We start from the raw sequence: 21,169 nt of genomic DNA, 5'->3' as shown, positions 1-21,169 counted from the left end.
AGATATCAACTCAAACGTGTTATTGTGTGCCTGCAACATCAACATTAATGAGCTGTTTTCCATCAGCAATTTTGAGGGTTTTTTTTTTTACATATTGTGAATTAAGACTGAAGGTAACAAATTATGGTTGGGGGCAGTATGTAGTGTCATCTGTTTGAGATTAATAATGTCTGTGTGTACTGAGGCAAGTTAATGAATATTACACCATCCAGTGATGAAATGGCTTGTTGAGCAACTTGAGTAAACTACGCAGTACGCATAACACAAACAGTTTTGTAGGCCAGCTTACAACCATTTTTGGTTGTTTTTATGTGGTTAGCTTCTTCTCCAATTTGCTAGATTAATCATCCCAAAAAGATGTATTTCTGTATGATGTGCCCAGGGTCTAGCATTAAAAGTCACTAGTGAAAATTGGCTTATGCAGGTAAATAAAACTTCATCTGATTCTGTTTTTGTTGTAAGTGATTGGACTGCTAAAAGCAATTTCTACCTCAGAGAAAAATGTACTGTCTGGTTTTTATATCTTTTAGGTTACCTAAAGCTTTTTATTGTTCCCCAGAACTCAGTGTGGCTGCACATATATGGAAAATTCCTCACATTTAACCACAAAAACAAAAATATGAAGTGCAAAATCTTAATGTGCATGTGACTGATGCACTGCAAGAATGTAAGGCTACAGGATATTTTTGGCAATAATCCAGTGGACAAAACAGTGGTAAAATTCCATTGACTTACAGACAGATATTTCATTTTTGGCAAAAAAATAAATAAATAATAATAATTCTGGAATCTGGACAGGTGCTTCAGAACGAAAAAGATATTGTTGAGACTTTATCAGAGGAACAGAACACAGGTTTACAGAGGAAACGGGTTCCTCGCCAGTAGCAGACGACAATGGCCTTTCATGTAGTAACAGGATAAGCTTTTGAATAGAGCATTGAAATTGAAGAAAAAATGTTAATTAGTGTTTGAGGGTTAGAGGGTTTATTTACAATTCAGATTATTTAATTTATTTTTCAGTTTTAAGGAACACCACACGTTATGTTTATTTAAAGTATACATTTGTAGTAGGGAATTATTTAAAGCTCTGAAGTTGTTTTGCTTATACTTTTGCAAAATTAGCAAATTGCACATCTTGAAAAAGACTATGCATTTTTATATTTTGTACGTTTAACTTTGGTGCTATTTTTACCAAAGGCTGGATGTAATGAATAATTGAAAGTAGGGCTGTCAAACGATTAATCGCGATTAATCGCATCCAAAATAAAAGTTTGTTTTTACATAATATATGTGTGTGTATGGTGTATAATTATTTTCTATATATAAATACACACACATGCATGTATATATTTAAGAAATATTTGCATGTATATACGGTGTATATATATTTATATTATATATAATTTATATTATATATAAATATTTTATATATAAATAACACATTTTTCTTAAATATATATGCATGTGTGTGTATTTATATATAGAAAATAATTATACTCCATACACACACAAATATTATGTAAACACAAACTTTTATTTTGGATGCGATTAATCGCGATTAATCGTTTGACAGCCCTAATTGAAAGCAGAGTTGACTGATAACCCTCCTCGCTCCGATCAGTGCAATCAGCACTATATTTTTAAAGAGTTGCTTTATTTTATAAGAGATTTTTTATTTAGAAATTATTCATGGGAATCATGTCATGGGAATGTGGTCATCATGTAAATTTACGTCACCTCTAAACTGCATAGTGCCTTGAAAATATTAATCAAAGCAGCGGAGGGTAACCGCCAGGCCCCCCCCTAAGCCCTCAGAGACGGCCTAAACCAGTGGTTCTCAACTCCAGTCCTCGGGACCCGCTGCTCTGCACATTTTGTATGTCTCCCTTATTTAACACACCTGAATCAGATCATCAGCTCGTTAAGAGAGACTCCATGAACTGAACTGAGTGTGTCAGATAAGAGAGACCTACAAAATGTGCAGAGCAACGGGTCCCAAGGACTGGAGTTGAGAACCACTGGCCTAAACTATATTGTAAAAATAATACTGGCAATACAAACATTTAAGTAATAGTTTAAAAAGTACAAACTTTTTTAACACAAAGTCATCAGTTTTAATTTTATAATTGGAATTCATAAATTGACAATAAACATCTAAAACTTTAAGAGGAAATAAACCATTAAAATCTGCCTATTCAGTTGTTGTGTAGATGCCCATTTTCTCCATATTAGACTTTTTCCACCTAATGTTTCCAGTTCTGTGATTGGTGGTCCAGCTGTGAAATTACAAAGGACCAAGCCGTAGCAAATCAATGTGAGACTAATTTCAAATGACAAGAAAACGGACAAATCATATCGTCCCTCTAAATGGGTTTCAATCGCTGCATAGGGAACACAATAAAACAATTTTTATTTTATTTTAAATGATGAAATAGCTAGCGCTATTCGGGATGTTAGTGAGGAGGACATCGTTGCTAATTTATTATCCACAATGTTTTTGTGGATAGAGCAATTTGGTGCAGAAAGCCAAAGATTTTGTAACCCAAGTAATTACGATAATTAGCTATACCTCAGGATGAGCGCATCAACCAAGAAGCTAAAGCTTTTCTTCTGGAAATGTTGGCTGTTTGGGTAAGTTATTTGAAATCTAATAGGTCACGAGCCAACCAGGTTTATTCTGGCCACCGCTGCTACTGTTTTTATACAGAAATGTACACTTTATTTGAGAAATTTTGCAGAATTACTGGTCAATCTGTAAATTTACCAACTCCTTTTTCCCTAATCATAAGATTATTATGGTCTGTTACATCCATCATCGAGTTCTGTTTATCACAGATCTTACTCATAAATTGAAAAACTCCATTATAAAACCCTATAGGAAAATCTCGAGAAAACCAGTGGCGAATTAATCTTCCGGGTTTTGACATCATCCCTACACCACTCTGAGCTGAAGAGGAGCAAACACACATACACACAGGCTCATGGATGCCTGCCCACAATGATGTGATGAACTTCACCTTATTTTCTCTAAACTCATGTTTTCAGTTTGTGAATCACATGTTTGCGTTTTGAGATAACAAGCCAAAATGACACACCCACTAGAGATGATAACTTTATTTAATATCACTTCCTTTCAGGCTTCATGGGTGTCCCTATCTGTTTTCTTTTTTCAGCTCCCCAAACCCTCACAGTCAGCAGATTATGCCCATTACTCATAACTGTTTGATATTTTCATTACTTGGTAAAGGGATTCCAAGAGGCATTACCAACTGGTGAAGTTTTTGATCTGTAGATTTTCTATTGTGACATCAATAAGTTGTATACCCAAAGTAAATGACACTTCCATCCTCTACAAAATGATACTTTCCCAATGTCTGTGTTTATGAACTTGAAGCGTTGTTCAGTAGACCAAATGCATTTTTAAGATATGGAATGCCGTTTGCAATATAAGTTAATTACAAAAATAATAGCCATGTTTTATTCTGTTTTTAGTTGTCAAAAGACCACACTAGGCTACATTTTCAAAAAAAAAAAAGTAAAAGCAGAGCAGAGTAATACAAAAACACTCTCTCTGTCTCTGTATGACAGCCTCATAGTCTTTCAGTTGCTGCTACTCAGTACAGAGTTATTCCATTCTGTTTGGCTTCATTTCTGTTGTTGCAGGCTGCAAACCTCAAAGCTGTGCATAACCAGCAGGAAATGAAATATGGTACTGAATATCAGCACAGCTGTTTACCTGCAGTCTTGTGCCTGCAGCGAAATATAGCTGAGCTGATATTCAAAACAGCACTCCTGCTTATGTTGGATTGCTTAAATATATAAATATGAGAGATAATTTTGTGTGCATCTTATTGTGTGTATATATATAATATATTAATATATTAGGCAATTTGGCATTATATATTGACCATTGGCCATAAGAGATCTGGATTGGCATCAGCCATTAAAAACCTGTTGACCACTAATGTGAAGTATTCAAATAAATGCAGTGCTAATGTTAAATACTAAGTAATATTTTTAAATAATCTCTTTTGGAAAGGACTTTTCCTGTTTTTCTAGAGTCATAAACTTTATTGCACTATGAATATGTAAGCTATGATAAAGTGTTTTCTATCAGATGGTGCTAAATATATCTCTTTATAGTAGTTTCTTCCTGTTTAAGAAGATGATTGGCATTGGTCTGTCTATAAATAGTGCTACATATATAATCCGATTACTCTTCCTCTTACCAATTTCACTCTGAGCAATGTTAACAAACAGATGGGTTAGCTTCTCTTCTCTCGCCCTGCCCTGTGCCCTTATGATAAGACCCAATCCGGTGTTCACACATCATACCTTTATAGTATATTTGACTTTTATTAAACTCTTTTCCAGGACTGTTTGAGTTCTGCACTGTAAAGATAGGTCAGATAGACCTTTAATTGTGTTCCTGGGACATATTGCCAGTCCCTTTTTGCCATAGTATCACTTTCAGCCAGCTCAAGTTTTTTGTGAAGTGGAGTTTATTTGGCTGCTGAGTTCCCAGGCTCACTTTCTTGAAAATAAGTGCTGTTTTTCCTTCCTAAGTTGACAGAAATGAAGAGGAGAGCATCTTTCCAGTGGTTCGGTTCAGCTCCTCCTATACATGCATTAAGTCAAGTGTAATCCAGATCTTGGCATGAGAAGAAACAATGTATCTATGCTATTAAACACCCACCATCGAATGCCCACAGCTCGGGCAAAACAAAAGCTGATTTGTGTCAAATCTTCTGCCATGCCTGCCATGTGCTTTGAAATTTAGGATAACTAAATCTGGGTTTGTATTTTTTCATTTGTCATGTGGTTTCTCCACAGAGCCGTGCCTATAACCTCTTATAGCATTGACTGTAGGAACATGAGTGTAAAGGTCACTGGCCCCTCACACAGACTCTATGAATCATGAGCCAAGCTGTTTCCACTTCCTTTAATTTTCTGTCCTGTGCACCACCCAGTTCAACTTCATGCTTCAGTGTTAATGTATACAAATTTAATTTAAGTGACATACTGATTGTATTTTTGATGGAATGTTTCATCCTGCATTCATCTTGTGTCCTGTATTAAATTTGTTCAGTCAGTGTTGGTGGCAATATGAAATTCACATAAGCGGATGATGTTCTAAAATAGTTCACTTTTTTTTTTTTTGTGTTGGCTGGGCTGAGAAATAGTTTTCATGCATCAGTCAGCATTGTGTTCAAGATTGGTGGTATTCAAAACTCAAAGCTCTTCTTAGTGACCTTTCTATGGGTGCAAACAATGGAGAGGAAATTGGTTGTTTGCGTTTATTCTTTTTTTTTGTCTGTCGCAAAACTTGAGTAGTGATCCGAACAGACGTTTTCATTATTCACATTTTGTGTTTTTTAATGTTATAGAATTGGGACTTGAACATAGACAGTCTTTTGCCTCAAACGGATGCAAAGTGGGTGCTAATATTGACTTTTTTCATTACAATAAGTGTACATTACTATTCAAAATTTTGGGATCAGCATTTCATATATTTTATCAGCATTACTACTGATACAGATAAAGTACACCGATTAGCCTTAAAGTGAGAGTAAAGAATGTGACATTGCAAAATATTTCTATTTCAAATGTTGTTCTTTTGAATTTTTTTTTTTTCATCAAAGAATCCTGAAAAAATGCATCATGTTTTCCAGAAAAATATTAAGCAGCACAACGTAAATGTTTTTTGAGCACCATATTAGCATGATTTCTGTAAGATCATGTGACACTGACGCCTAAAGTAATGTTGCTGAAAATTCACCTTTGCCAAAACCAACTCCAAACGTTGAACAGTATGTGCTGTGCTATTTTGGGGACTTAACAATGCAGAATCTATGATGTTGTTGGTCCATGTGTATGATTTCTTATATGATCATTTTACGACTTATTTGATCACTTAAAGGAATTACTTGCGTTGTAGATTTAGACCAAATACTCCCTGATGGATGATAAGCTTTATATTATGGAGGCAGTAAACACTGAAAATATATTTGCTTGTTTGCAAAAGTGTTGAGCATTTCTGGATCTCAAATGAGTGGCTCAGTTTAACAAAACCGAGTTCAGCTGATTATAGAAGTGCTGGCTGCTGTAAAAGATGTGTAATCACAGGCTGTCACAAGTAGTGTGGTTTAGTTTTGTCACATTTCTGGAATTTCTAACTTAGATACGATACCTTGAAAAATGAAAAATTTTAATACCACTGGAAAAAAAATACTTTATTGTAAAAATGAAATACAGATTAGGCTAATGCTTACAATTAAATTTACAAAAGTTTTTCGGTCAAGAGCAGTCGATCTTTTGTTCTTTGATTAACATAACAGACAACAGCAGGTTTATTAGGCTGCTGTCACTTTAAGAACTTATGCACAGATCCAATACTGTTACACAACATGCGTTTTCAACTATTTACATTCCAAAACTGACTGTTTACCTGAATACTCGCCAAGATGGGCATTTTGATGTAATTTTGTTTGTATTTGACATTTTAAGCGTCATAGGCTAAGCCACGAAAAAGAACAAAATTTGGTAATGTTTGAGAGATGACTTTATGTGCGCACCACTTTTATAGATCAGTGGTATGCACTTTTTTGGTGTGAGGCGAGCACAAAACCTGCAGGATTGAGAAAATTAACAACACTATTCCATCGGAGAGTGAGAGGAGGCAAGTGTGTTTCGATTTGCGTCGGAGAGAAGAGAGTGTGAAAACTCGCAGCTGGCATTGTTGTTCAGGCCTTCCACTCGTCTCATCCAGTGGTGCCGTGCATTACTTCTGACAGCTCTGTGGTTATCTTTGTGTGGGAGTCCGCCGCTTTTGTCCTCACATGTGGGGTAATTTAGGCAGAAATGAGGCAGCTATTGTTTGTGCTTGTACAAAAGTGCTCAGTGTCCGCCCTCCTTTCACAGAGTTATGCCTTTCTCTCTGTGTCTGTGCATTTCTCATTTACCCTGAAATATGTTTGTCATCTATAAATTCTGTCTGTTCAGGCCTATTCCGGGAATGCCTGTGCTCCTTAATATAGTGCTGAATAACTCCCAATTATCATGACTTTGTCAGTGCATCAGAATTGATCTAAATGAAAACCTTGTGTTGTCTACCTAGATACTTTGTTTACATGCCTTACCCACTTCTCTGGTCTCCCTCCTCTAGAGCCTGTCATATGAACAACCAGCCAATAATAATACAAATTTTACTCTGAGATAGTATTTTGTGCTATACGTTTGTTGTTTGTCGTTGTTCTTCCATAAAGAGAATGCAACATACCCAAGTAAGTTCTAATACTCAGCCCATTTAACTAATTGTACCTAGTGTAAAAACTTTTGAAGTGATGCTTAATTCAGGTCCGCAGCTGAATAGCGGGGCAGAAAATGCTAATCTTAAGTGGACTGACTCACCTCCCTGCCTTAGCTAATAGACCTTTTGCTTCTGATGAATCATAATTTCCCCATCATTACACCTTTATGCTTCTCAGCAAAGGTTCACTGGCTGACTCTAGTTTTAGGTTACAGGGCTAAGGATGAGCGAGCAAATTACTCGGTATTTTTTTTTTTTTACAGCAAAGTGCCAAGTTGCTATAGAAACAATGTGAAAATGAGTAGTTGTCTATTAGTCCATAGATATAAATGTCCTTGTCTCTCAAGACACATCATTTGACAGTGTTCTTCTTTTTCTTATTAACTTCTAGAATTTGTGAGCTGCCTTCATAGACAAGTCATTATAGGCTGACTGCAGCTTAAAAAAACTTCAAGGGTCTCTTTGAGGATTCATGGACTTCATCTGTCTGCAAACTAATGCTATGCTTCTAGTCTTTTCATGCTTTGACTAGGGGTGGGCGATTATACCGCTAGAACAATTATTAACCGTTAGATTTTGGAGTCTTCTCTATTGCGGTTACGCTCTCGTGATGTCACGTTGCTGTGCTGCGCGGCCAAATTTGGCCAGGATGCCAGGGTTAAACCCCTACTTTTTTTTTTTTTTCAAGGACATCCTGGGATTTTTTTTATGACCACAGAGAGTCAGCACCTTGGTTTAACATCTCATCCGACTGACAGAATACATTCTATACAGTGATAGAGGCTACGTCGATTAGCTTTGAAGTATAAATATACTTTCTTATCATGAAAATACACGAGAAGGCTTGAAGAACTCAGATAAACCATATATTGACGTAGTCGTGTGTTTATTACGCATGTTTAATCAATCAAAGCTGTTTATTCAGCTTCAGCGATAGTATGATGCCCAATGGGATTTCTGCGCAAGAACACCATTTGGCTTTCAGATGGAGCAGCATTTACTACTGAGCACAGAGCTGTGCTTCACTGACAAGCTGCGCATAAAAAAATTGCAGCCTTTGCGTGCGGTTTAATTTCTTACTAGAGCTTGAAGTTTTTCATTTTTGTCTTTGTTCTATTGTAGTTGGTCTTCCTATTTGTTTGATTTTTATCACTGTTTACTTGTCTTTAGTAAGCTTGAGAGTTTTTTTTGTACTTAGGCTAGTAGTTTTTTTTGTGAGCACAAGCACAAATAACTATATTGTGATATATTTTAGGGCCCTATGATTTCCGTGATGCGGAAAACGCGGACGGAATCACGGGATTTACACATGAAAATGGAATTCTCTTATATGCGCGGAATATTTGTTGACATATTAAATAAACAATTTTTTTTTACTTCCTTCTCATTTTTTCAGTTTAAAACAACAAACGTAGAAAGGTCTCTACCTAAACCCAGAGCCATATAGAGAGACATCTGTCAATACAGTTAATATACAGGGATGCAGGAGTGCGCTTTTCAGTATGCGCGCAAGCGTGAACCACTAGTGTTTCTTCTTGCTGCGTATCTTTTACTGTCTATGGCAGGGGTCTCCGTGGCCTGATTGGAGGTAACTAGCTCGTCAAGGAGCCGTTCACATGTCGTGTCTTTTGAAGGCACAGCGAGATGAAAACACCTCAACTTTTCAGAATGCCGCAAGCGCACCGCAGTTCATGTGACAAGAACCAACATATCAACTTCACCCTTTCCGTAACAACATTGAAAGCTCAGTCAACATAAAGGATGGGGGTGCACCACAAACACTGCGGGTGTTTTTCTCTTCTCCGTAAATAAATCTTGTAGCAGAGCTACAGCAAGCGTTTTTCGGTGGTGGAAATCTATTAGCTACTAAAACTTCTTTGTCGTTGTGGAGAGCGCAGTGCATGGTTGCATAGCAACGACAGACGCCACGGGAAAATCGGACCGAATTTTACCATTAATAATAAAAGATAAGCTAATGTGCATTGTATTTGTAAATGTCAGTAATTTACCTTTTTTGACTCATTCTTTTTATAAAAAGGATTTAAAGACTTAAATATGTGAGGTTTATCTTTTTATAAAACATTTTTTGTGAAAAATGATTTAAAGGCTAATTTAATCTTTAATTTAATATTCATCAATCCTACCTTGTAACTGTTACCTTCATGTTACTGTTATTTTTGGCCAGAGATTTGTTGAAGGTTTGGCCGAATTTTGGAGAATTTTGAATGTGCTTTGCTGAATATATTAACAGTTTAAATAAAAAAGCTGAATTTTGAGTTTGTGTAACTGAATTTTTAAAGGTCAATACTGCTTAGAAGTGAAAAGAAAACAAGCAAATCCGAAAAATCTGAAAGGGCTAAAAATAAATCCAAAAAAACCAAATTTGAAAAAAAATTAAACGGAATTTGAGAAAAAATAAAACGGATTTCATAGGGCCCTAATATTTCATTATTGAGAAATAAAATGACTTATGTCATGCACTGTAAAAAGTGAACAGTTGGATCAACTTAAAAAATTACTTCAATTGGTAACACCTAAAGAAATTAAGTTTTCTCAACTTAAATTATCACGTTTTTCATGATAAAACATAATAATTTAAGTTGAGAAAACTTAATTTCTTTAGGTGTTACCAATTGAAGTAATTTTTTAAAGTTGATCCAACTATTCACTTTTTACAGTGTGATGCAAGTCATTTTATTTCTCGATAATGAAATATTTTTTGGTCATGTCACCCACCCCTAGCTTTGACGTAAAAAGTTTGCTGTCAAAGAGCTTTAGCCAGTCGCCAAGCTCTGAAGGAGCTCCAAGCTGTTTAGTTGTAAGTCTGTGACATGCCACTCAGAAATCGTGGTTGGCTTGTGGTAAGAAATGTGGTCAAATATGACAAAAGCTCAGTGATGCTGCTGTTTAAAGGTCAGTTCCAGTAAATAACGTCACAGAGTTTTAACAGCACTATTTTTTGGTGCTGATGTTTGAATGGCTGTAATATGGAAACAAAACTGAAAGCTGTTGCATTTGTGAAAGCAGATCAAAGATCACATTGACGGGAATGTAATCTGCAAATTGTACTGTGATATAGTGATTTCAAGGGTGAACATAGCTAATTATTCAAAAGGAAGCTATAGTTCATATAGCATCTCCGTCTATCTATAGAACTTACTCTCAAAGTTCAATCCTAAGTCCCAAGTGACTTTGGTAATAGACATAAAATATCTAATATCTTCACAGCGAACTGTGTAACCTTAACCATATTTAGCTCTCAGGTCTGATAACCGTGCCAATTTACTAAAACCGTGAAGGTAACCACTGACATGAAGTCATCTTCATCAGTTCAATGTTCCTTTATTTTAACCTGCATGGTGCATTGAATGTAGAGCGCTAAAGAAAAAGAGTTTGCCTTGAGAGTGTGATAGATAGAGGAGAGTTGGGGAGGTGGAGCACTAATGTGTGTGGAATTGGAATGAGTGTTGAGCGTTCTGCTCCTCTGAGGCAGTGCTGCTCCTGATTTCTCTCTCTCTCTCTCTCTCTCTCTCTCTCTCTCTCTCTCTCTCTCTCTCTCTCTCTCTCTCTCTCTCTCTCTCTCTCTCTCTCTCTCTCTCTCTCTCTCTCTCTCTCTCTCTCTCTCTCTCTCTCTCTCTCTCTCTCTCTCTCTCTCTCTCTCTCTCTCTCTCTCTCTCTCTCTCTCTCTCTCTCTCTCTCTCTCTCTCTCTCTCTCTCTCTCTCTCTCCCTCTCCCTCCAGCAAGATGAGAGGAGGATTTTATCACGCTGTACAGGTGGACAAACCGTCTGCACTGATACTCCCAGCCTATACACGCACACTTTTTCAGTCTCCCACTCACCAATTGTGCAGTCAGTTTGTTTGTACATTTAAAAACAAAAAAATGTATTTCTTATATTACTGTTTTATCTCACAACCTGAGGTTGTGTTTCATGATTAAAGGTGCATCAGACAAGGCTGCAAATCGTCAGGTGTTTCTAAACTCCTGTCAAACCTCATTCATTAGAAGCTGAAGAAAGCTATATTTTTAGTTGTTGTGTACTTGTGTTCCATTGGAAAGACACTGATGATATTTCACTCAGATTGACACTTTGGTTGATGGCAGTCTGCCATGCAGAAATTATTGCTTTAGCTTCCAAAATGTCTCAGCATTTTACCAGTGTGAAGTTTTGGTAGTGTTGCAAATATTTCTGTTTTGTTTTTCTGTGATGTTCTTGTATTTTGTTGTAGTTTATTGTTCAAGGGAAAGTTGTGTTCATGTGAAACACAAAAGCATAACATTGAATAATGCTAAATGCAAAACGCGTTTTTCCATTCCACTGCACTACTTAACGAAATGAAAGCTGCTGCTCTCTGTATGTTTTTCTGTCGTTTCCGGGCGTGTTCACATGTAAATAGTTTGAGCTTATTTTGTCCATTGAAATCAGTTCTGGCGGTCTCCCGACATGACCTGTCTGCACAGGGGAGGTAAAGTTTGATTCAAAACAGGAAAGGTTGGTTCTCTGTGGGTTGTGTTTACTAATGGAAAGCCAGTGTCAAGTTCTTCCTCTGAAAACACATCAACCAGAGGTCTTATTAGTCATATTATCTTATAGGCTGATTATAAGATACAAGATATCATCATGTCAAGATTTCAGGGGTGTGAAGGAAAGGGACTAGCAATACTTTCCATGAGATGAAAAGTGTGGACTGCTGTGGGTAATTTACTTGTACAACTGTTGTTGCTGCAGATACTATAGTGTCGTGACAGAGTAAATGCTCCCTGCTAAGGTCAGGCTATTCTTAGCATAAATGCTACTGTGCCAGGAAAGTCACTTTTTAAGTCTAAGGAAGTATGGGAGGAAAAAACATGAATACTGTACTTTCCTACAATAGAAGTGGAAAATATAGTGCCCTTGTGTACATTATGACATTTACAGTTATTTTTTTTCTCTTTCTCTGTTTTCTGTTCCTTTTATCAAATTATTTTATGACAGTATAAGGCTAACTTCACACATAAGCCACACATTTTAGTGCCCATATTTACATGTTGCAGTATTCATACTGCATCTGTTTAGCCTATTTTGCTGTGCACTTTATGAAATTAAAATTTTATATTTACATTTTTAAATGTCTAAATGCATTTGTATTATTTATACATTCATACTTTTATTTTAAAATAATTTAAAATATGATTTATCATATATTTTTTCACACAAATAAAAGTTTAGTTTTGTTTACCAAATGTTTTTTTTTTTGTTTGTTTTTTTTTTACAAAATTTACAAAAACAGCTGAAAATTATTATACAGTTATTATAATCATATAGGAAGCTCCATGGCAGAAATAAATTCATTACCACTTTTGCTGGACAATGACCACATTCATGGCCAGATATTACTGACTGGTTTGTAGTTTATTACTTTGTTTCATGTTTGGCCAGTTCCCAGTGACAAATTTATAATTTGCAGCTGAAATTTAAAGGATAAATTCAGTGTGGTAAACTGAAACCTTTTTTTTTTAGTCTTTGGCCCTACATGGTGCCCCCTCCCTGATGGGTTTCCTTTGGGCACGTGCCCTGTAGCCATCTGCTTAAAACAGCCTTGATAGAGCCGCAGATGTAGGCTATTACACAGCAGAAACTCTGATGTTTGAAAGTGCAATACCCTGCTGTTGCTGCTGTAATACTAATTTGCCTACATGCTGCAGACACAGAACGTGTGAAACGGGTCTAAGCCTTGTAATTTACGGATAATGAGTCATCATGTTGCAGCTCAAAGTGTAATTCCAACCGTCACAGAGGTTTATTCCCACTCTGTCACCACAGTTTGCCTGTTAACCTTCTGCGCCAAGTCTTGTGTTCAATAACAGTTAGTCTGATCACAATCTGTACCTAATTTTAAATTTTCATTCTTTCCCTCCCTTCTTTTATTCCACAGGTCAATATGAGAAATCCCTGAGCAAGTTCATTCGACATTACGAAGGCCTGACCTACGACACAGACGTCTTGCACAGCAAGCATCAGAGGGCTAAGAGAGCTCTGTCTCACCAGGACCAGTTCCTCCACCTGGACTTCCATGCTCACGGCAGGTCAGCCAAACTGGTCTTACTCTTCCTGCTCATCTGTTTTTTTTTCTTTTCTGGAGAACTGGATGTTCTGGTTTAATACTCTCCCTCAGAGCATTTATGAGCTTCCCAGTCTTTTTCTCTTTTGGACTGACTTTGGATTGTTCTACTTAAGGTTACCCTTTTCACAGAGAATGGTAGAGACCCTCTGTGACTCAGCGCTCCAGGCAATGCGGAAACAAATTGATTAGGCTTAGATCTTCGGGGTCTAGCAAACAGCCCGCTGACAGAAAGCTTCTCATTTCTGTTGTGTGTGAGCATGTCTATATGCATTGCCTCAGGTGTATATTTGGCACCATTCAAGAACAGAGCAGTGTAGTAATATATGCCCTATCAGCATTTACACAGGATGTGGTTTGCACCATTTTGATGCCAGGTTTTGTCTTACCGTGACTGGCACTGTCTTCCCTTACAGGTTTATGACATAATATCTCACTAGTAAATTAACAGTTCATAGCTCACTTTAGTAAGTTTAATACAGCTGCCAGCTTTTCCCTCTACATTCCCCTCTATATTTAATCAACAGAATTCATTGGACACAACCTATTTTTGTAGTCTTTATTTCAGTACAAGGATTTTAGCGAGATTCATTTTTCAGTCTCTGAAGCAGAGAGACTGATGAAATTGCTGTGGGTTTTCATGAAAGCAATATTGCAAATTCAATACAAGGTAACCTCTGAAGCATCCGTTGCGTCATGTTGATTACCACAGAATATAATAACTCCTACCTCAGATTGAATAAATATTATTAAACATGTACAGGCTTTTTTTGTATTTATTTTTTTTATTAGGGACCATGTACAATTTCCAACATAAATGTTACCATTTGATGCATTGTACCAGAGTTAGCCACAGGCTAATTTACATCTGCATCTGCTTTCCCCATAAAAGCCTTTGGTGCATATTTAAAAGCAGAAATGTAAAGCTTGTATTTTTGTTAACACACTTGTATGAATTATTCATTTGAAAAATAACTTGAACAGTAGAGTTTCTTACAGTCCAAAGGCCTGCTCATACTGAAAGCAATTTGCAGCAGCCAAGTGAAAGGATATTATTCATTTTTAAAAAGAGTTGCGTTTTTCGATGACACAAGCAAAAGAGACCGTTGGCAAAGAAACAAAGTTGAGCAGCACTCAACTTAATGCAAATGAGCAATGAAACATTAATTGTAACATTTATTTATGCCGTTTTAAACATGCCCCCTTAGGCTTCCATTGTACGTACATTACATTACTGTGAATTTTGTAACAACATTCTACAGATGCCTTTTCAACAGAGCTTGAGTTTATTTTTAATTTTTAAATAGGTTAATTTAACCAATATTTCAAATAATTCTTTTGACTAAGTCTTTTGAGAACCATCAATGACATACAAGCCAATCTCAGTATAGTGTGCATGAGCAAATAAATGAATAGCCTAGTTTTATTAGCCTATGCTGTTGGGACTTGTAAAAGGCTGTGATGCCACTAGGGTTGTAAAACGGTTGTATACTGAGAATTTCACAGTATAACCGTCTTAGAAAATATCACGGTTTCATGGTGTAGTGTTCAGAATTAAACAAGTTATCATCATCATTATTATTATTATTATTATATCAGCTACAATGTTAAATGAATTAAAACAGGTTTTTAGGTTGAATAAATGCTTATTTTAAAATAACAAACCATATGTTAAACGATAATTTATTAACCTTTTTAAGAATAATAGTCCTTTTTTTTTCTTTTTTCTTTTTTCTTTTTTTTCCCGAAATTCAGATTTGTCTTTACATTTTTCTGGATTCTGTGTAGAATTAATTTTGTCAGCTAGTTTTTTTTTTTTTTTTAGTTTTATGCATTATTTTACCTCATCTACTTTCCTGATTTATTATAGGCTATTTATCATATAAATGAACACACTGTCTAACACATGTCTGTGTTTTCACGTCATCGGCAGCGCTTCCTTAGTGTAGAGAGAGCGCGTGTGCATGGTTACCAGATTGCAAAGATTAATTAAAAGACCTGGCAGAAAATGTATAATTTTAAGAAAAAAAGTTCTGATTGGAGTATTTAAGCTTGTGACATCTGGCAACCACAAGCATGAAAGCTGGTAGTAGAGTCTTGTATTACAGAAGTCTGTAATATTTTGTCTGCTCTTTTTTTTTTTTTTTTTACCCCAACAAAAATAGTTGTTTGGAAAGTTATTTTTTTTTAACTACATTTTAGTCTCGTCTTTTTTTTGTCTACGGTATTGCATGTTAATATAGTCACAGTTATTGTTTAATGACATTGGTGTCATCTTTTTTGGAGTGGGATAGAGATTAGAGATAATAGCCTCTGTCTCTGACATTTTTTTTCTGCTGTACGTTTGTGAGTGGAGCAAGAGTCTACTCTAAGCAGTCAAGTGGAAAGAAATTGCTTATGCACAGGTGAGGTTCTCCGTCTGTTTATTTTTTTCCCAATGCTGCTGATAAGCAAAAGTTCATGATATGATAATCGTACATGTTCATTCTGTGATATACCAGTATACCGCTACAACCCTAAATGCCATTGCACAAATCAGTTTTGCCGCCTTTTCCCTTATTTCAGCAGTGATGTTCCTTTCTAAACCTTTTTATATAAACAAGAGCCAGAGGACTGGGAGATCTGAGCTTGCTAAACCCAATGACATAATCTTACCTACAAAGAGACAGATCTGTCCGTGTGTTCCTGTGAGTGCTGAAAGCTTGTTGACAAGTTCCCTCATCTTGAGCATTTCGTTTTACTTTTTCTGCGTGGTGATCTTTTGTGCTTTGGAAACATTTATCAGGATGATACAGTAAATCTGTTTTCATGAATGAATGAAGATAAAAAAGTGAACAGGCCAAAAATTGCTGTTCAAGTACAGATTACTGTACTGTACAAACTACAAACGCTTCCTTATGCACGTACACACATGTGCACAAGCACCAATCTATTCCTTTGTGTCGTGACAAAGGAATGAACCAAAACTCACACACAAGTCCACATAACCATCTGCTTTCTTCCTGCCTGCATGTATGTGATTGTGTTCAGCGGCCTAAAAATAACGCATCCCAAGTGTTCATTTATTTTCACTCTCTCCCTCTCTGTCTTTACATGAAGTGAGACTAAAGGAAGAGAACAGCTTACAAAGTAAGTTATGTTATCAGTGAGGGAGGATGCCACAACAGATGCTATATTAAATAGTCAGTAGCTATGTTTCCATCCAAAGTTGCAAATTTAACTTGTGCGCAAAATTGGGATATCGCATAAAATTTTCTATCCAGTGAGCCGAAGAGAGCAAAATCGTCATTTTCTGTTAAACTGTCTCTGAATATCACTAAGAGAAATGATAGTTGCTGCAGTAGGAGAAGTCACTGTATATAATAATTTCATTTATAATAAATTACTTGCTCCTCAGACGAAACTCAGTTATCTTGCTTTCGGAGGCAGATGCCTGCTCTTTAGGAACACAGTTGTGTAAGACATTTCTGGGAGGTAATTATACTGAACCACTTTAATAACAGACTTTGCTCAGGCATTTCAGAAGAACACAAACCACATTTCAGGTTCTGTGCAACGAGATCGGTCCACTGGTTTAGTCTAGTTATGGCGTCCCATTGCAAAGTCACGTCTTATTTGATGCTCATCAAGGAATTTATTCGGTAAATGTGTTTCCATCATAGTTTATGCACGGTTTCTTATCAATATAAAGTTTATTCCACTCATTATGCGCATTTAGCCATTTCCATCAGCGTTTTTTTTAATGCGATATCCCAAAATGCACATAAAAATAGGTGGATAGCTAGTGTGGTCCTCAGAAAAAGTGGATGGAGCTAAATACAAGTGAAAACAGGGTCCAAACATTGTGCTATCCAATTACTCAAACCACATTTAGTGATCGTCAGAAATGCTTGTGACTACATCATATATGTAGTGCAATGCTCATCTGAGAGGCATAAATACCAGGCGTAAACAGCTATCTGTCTCATCTGGATCACCCTAGATCAGTGTTTCTCAAACTTTTTCAGCCCAAGGACCACTTTATCTTCCAATTTTTTTCTGAGGACCACCTAACAGAATCCCACTCTAACACGCCCCCAAAAACCAACAAAATAGGAAGGATAAGCTAAATTTAAGTTTAATATGCAACTGTTTCAAGTCAAAAACTAATTATTCAAACACAAATGCAATGATATGATCAGAAATTATTATATTAATTTTTATTTAATTTGAAAAAGTAAATGTGAAATGAGTTGCAGCTTAATATGAACAACAAACTGCACATGTGGAAAAAAAAAACTGCAATTAAACATACTGTAACAGCCTAGGTCCCACTTAATGTCATTCCAAAGAGCCATTAGTTTAAAACTGAGGTGGTGGGTATAGGAAGTCTATGGTTGTAACTATGGTAACAATAAAATGCTGAAAAGAATGTTCCCCTTAATGTCCAATATCACTGAAATTACTGGGATTTTACACATGAAACAAAAACTAGTACATTACAAAAATAATAGATCTGTGGATTTTATATTTTGAGATTTCCATCTAAAACTTAACGTGAATATTAATGAGACGGGTGGTGCTGCTTATCACACATCAGTTTCTGAATGTCTGGCTCCAAAGAGGAGAGTTTCAGTCTCATACTAGGCTCCACGTTTAGTCTGTTGCGCTGTTTTGTTTTCAAACCAACCAGTGTGGAAAACCCAACTTCACAGTTGTATGTAGTTGGGAAGGGCATGAGCACTTTGAGGGCAGATTCTGCAAGCTTTGGATGTTCAGGAAGGAGCTGAGCCCAGAAGTCTGTTAAGGGCTGTTGTTTGAATGACATTTTGAGACCTCCATCTGATGCAATGTCCACAAGACTATTGCCTTCCTGTATTGAGAGCTTGGTACATTGCTCAATGATGTCGCCAAACGGATTTCTGATCCACTCAAAGTCCACATCTAGCTCTGGAAAGTATTTCCCCAGCTGCATGTGAAGGCCTTGTAGATGTTCCTTTATGGCTGTGACGGTGTCGTCACCCAGGGTCTCTTCAGTTTCGAGAAGAAAGTCCGCTAGAGTGGGGAAACAGTCAAATTCACGGCGATCGATACGTGCGCACCAGAGCTTTAATTTGGTGCGGGCCCCTTTAATTTTGTCCTGTACAGTGAAGACTGTGACCGTTTTTCCTTGCAGTGCTAAGTTGAGCGTATTGAGCGTGCTGAAAATATCTGCAAGATAGGCTAGTTTTGAAAGCCACATAAAGTCATGAAGTCGATCATACAGTTCATCAGCTTGGTGCAGAAATAATTTTACTTCATCGCGCAGTTCAAAGAGACGAGACAGGACCTTGCCACGGGACAACCAGCGCACTTCAGTGTGGAACAGAAGTTTTGTGTGCTCACTCCCCATTTCTTCACACAGGACTTTAAAAAGACGCGAGTTGAGGGCCTTGCCTTTGATTGAGTTGACTATTTTAACTGCCTCGTCTAAAACAGTTTTAAGGCAACTTGGCATCTTTTTCACCGCGAGCTGTTCTCTGTGAATGCAGCAATGAGTTGACACAGAGGATGGAGCAACATTACGCACACGCGTTACCAGGCCCTTGTGTTTGGCTATCATCGCAGTTGCACCATCAGTGCAAACTCCAACACAACATTTCCAGTCAATTTTATTATGCACAATGAAGGCATTTAGTGCATCAAAGATCGCTTCTCCTGTGATGTTCGTTGGAAGGGATTTACAGAAGAGAAAATCCTCGTGGACTGAGCGCGCATGGATGTATCTCACAAAACACAGAAGATTTGCCTAGTTACCAATGTCCGTGGACTCGTCCAGCTGAAGAGAAAAGAAGGGACTCTGGTGTAATCGTGTGATCAGCTGCTCTTTGACAGTTTCGGACATTGAAGTTATGCGTCGCTGGACAGTGTCATTGGACAGAGGTACTTTGTGCATGTCATCACTAGCTTTCTTCCCTAACATTACGTTTGCCATAACTTCTGCAGCAGGCTTAACTAGAGTCTCTCCAATTGAATGGGGTTTTCCCGTTTTTGCAATGAGTAGAGACACTCTGTATGATGCCTCAGTAGCCTTTGCATTTTCACCGGGCATAAAAAACTGTGAGGTGTTTTTACTCATGTGTCGCTCAAGCTCATCACGTTTTCTCTCAAAAAATGACACTGGTTTATCTGTACAATCTTTGTGCTTAGACTCAAAGTGACGCTTGAGTTTCGATGGTTTCATTGCTTCATTAGCCAATATTTCATAACACAAAACACAGTGAGGTCTAGGATCCTCAAGATCCCCAGTCCAGAAAAATCCAAACTTCATGTACTCATTGTGATATTTTCGCTTAACTTTCTCACATGGTTTTCCACGGTGCGCTAGCTCCGTGGTATGCGGGAGTGTGGTGGCCAGTGGCCGTGACTCGGTATCTTCGGTTCCGGCTTCAGTGGGCCTTTGTGGTGCTGTAGTTTTGCTGCATTCAGTGGACGCTTGATCTTTTCTTTTGACTCCTCTTTGGTTTAGCCACCGATCCATTTTTACGTTATTAAAACAGAATGGCAAGAACTGTTTCGCAAGTACATTAAAAATCTACTTAAATAAGTGACTATTTTATAAACACTTGCCTAGTTTAGGTCATCTTTTCGCGGACCACTAGGGGGCGATGGCGGACCACTAGTGGTCCGCGGACCACACTTTAAGAATTACTGCCCTAGATGGACATTAATGCTAGGTGTAAAGGGCCCTTGTTTGCATGAGATCAGATGGCTCCTTTCTCCCTTCAGACTTCAAAGGTCTCTTTTGAAGCCATTGTACTTAAACATGATGAAGGCCATCTATTGTGAAGTGGGTTCTGGGAGGCCAAAGTGTGAGTCAAGTTGATGTTTAGGAACTCTAGAGTGTGGTACAGCATATGAAGTAGCCATTTGTCACATGTGATGGAGTGTTTTTCTTTAGATACGTTATTCATGAATCAGCCTCATTTTTTTATTTTATTTAAATATGTAATAAGGTGAAAGTGCTCATTGAATGACTGCATATTTATTCATTTGTCTGTAAGTGCTTCTTGAGAATGTGTGGTAACTTAAAAGGAGATAGACTCAATAATTTGTAGATGTTTTATTGTTCTTCTAAAGCCCTATTCGCACGGGATTAGTATTACCTAGGGACCTCCGGTAATTTGTAATAATCGCAGAGGTCGTCTGTGATTTTTATCCCGTGCGAATCTGCCATGTCTGTAAAAATTCCCCCGAAAATTACCTACCGTATTTCGGCCAACACAGGGGTCCTATGATAATACCAGTCCCGTGCGAATCCCCATATCTGTGATTTGGGCTGTTTTTTTGTGAGCCTATCGTTTCCTAAAGAACGTAATAACCATTATGGGCCGTTTAACAGTCCATTTTACGTCTGTAGTAAAACTACAATAAAATATCTCGATATGCCCTACTCCAATCCGATTATAGTTTTTCTCCAATAAAAACTATTAAGTGCTGCAAAAGAGAAAACAAACTACAGAAGACCCGGAAGCTCAACTCGGACCGTTGTCATGGAAAGGTCACATTTGGCGCAGCATGGAAGCTCTTTTGGAAAGTTTGGACGCTTTTTGTCGTAGTGTAACTTAATAGTCTGTATCGTGGTGGAGCATTTCTTTGTCTCACACGGCCTCTAAAGACGTCCATCCTGTAAGTATCTCAAGAAATCAAAGTGTGAAAGAGTAAAAATGATATAAAATGAAATAAACCAAATAAAATGAATAGAAAAACAAGCCTATCGCGACGTTTCGGTATTTATAAT

General features: G+C 37.2%; 1 protein-coding gene across 2 annotated transcripts in view; it reads left to right on the top strand.

The window, feature by feature from the left end:
- Window positions 1–21,169, top strand: part of adam10a (ADAM metallopeptidase domain 10a) — a 74,681-nt gene that overhangs the window by 2,884 nt on the left and 50,628 nt on the right. For both annotated transcript variants that reach the window (XM_079866746.1, XM_079866745.1), the window contains exon 2: window positions 13,225–13,375. In XM_079866746.1, the coding sequence (XP_079722872.1) occupies window positions 13,225–13,375 (151 nt within the window). The remainder of the gene's footprint in view (window positions 1–13,224; window positions 13,376–21,169) is intronic.

This window comes from Squalius cephalus (assembly GCF_949319135.1).
Source record: "Squalius cephalus genome assembly, chromosome: 3".
NCBI classification, from domain to species: domain Eukaryota; kingdom Metazoa; phylum Chordata; class Actinopteri; order Cypriniformes; family Leuciscidae; genus Squalius; species Squalius cephalus.
The sequence above is the reverse complement of the archived record's forward strand: the minus strand, read 5'-3'. Positions and strand labels throughout refer to the sequence as shown.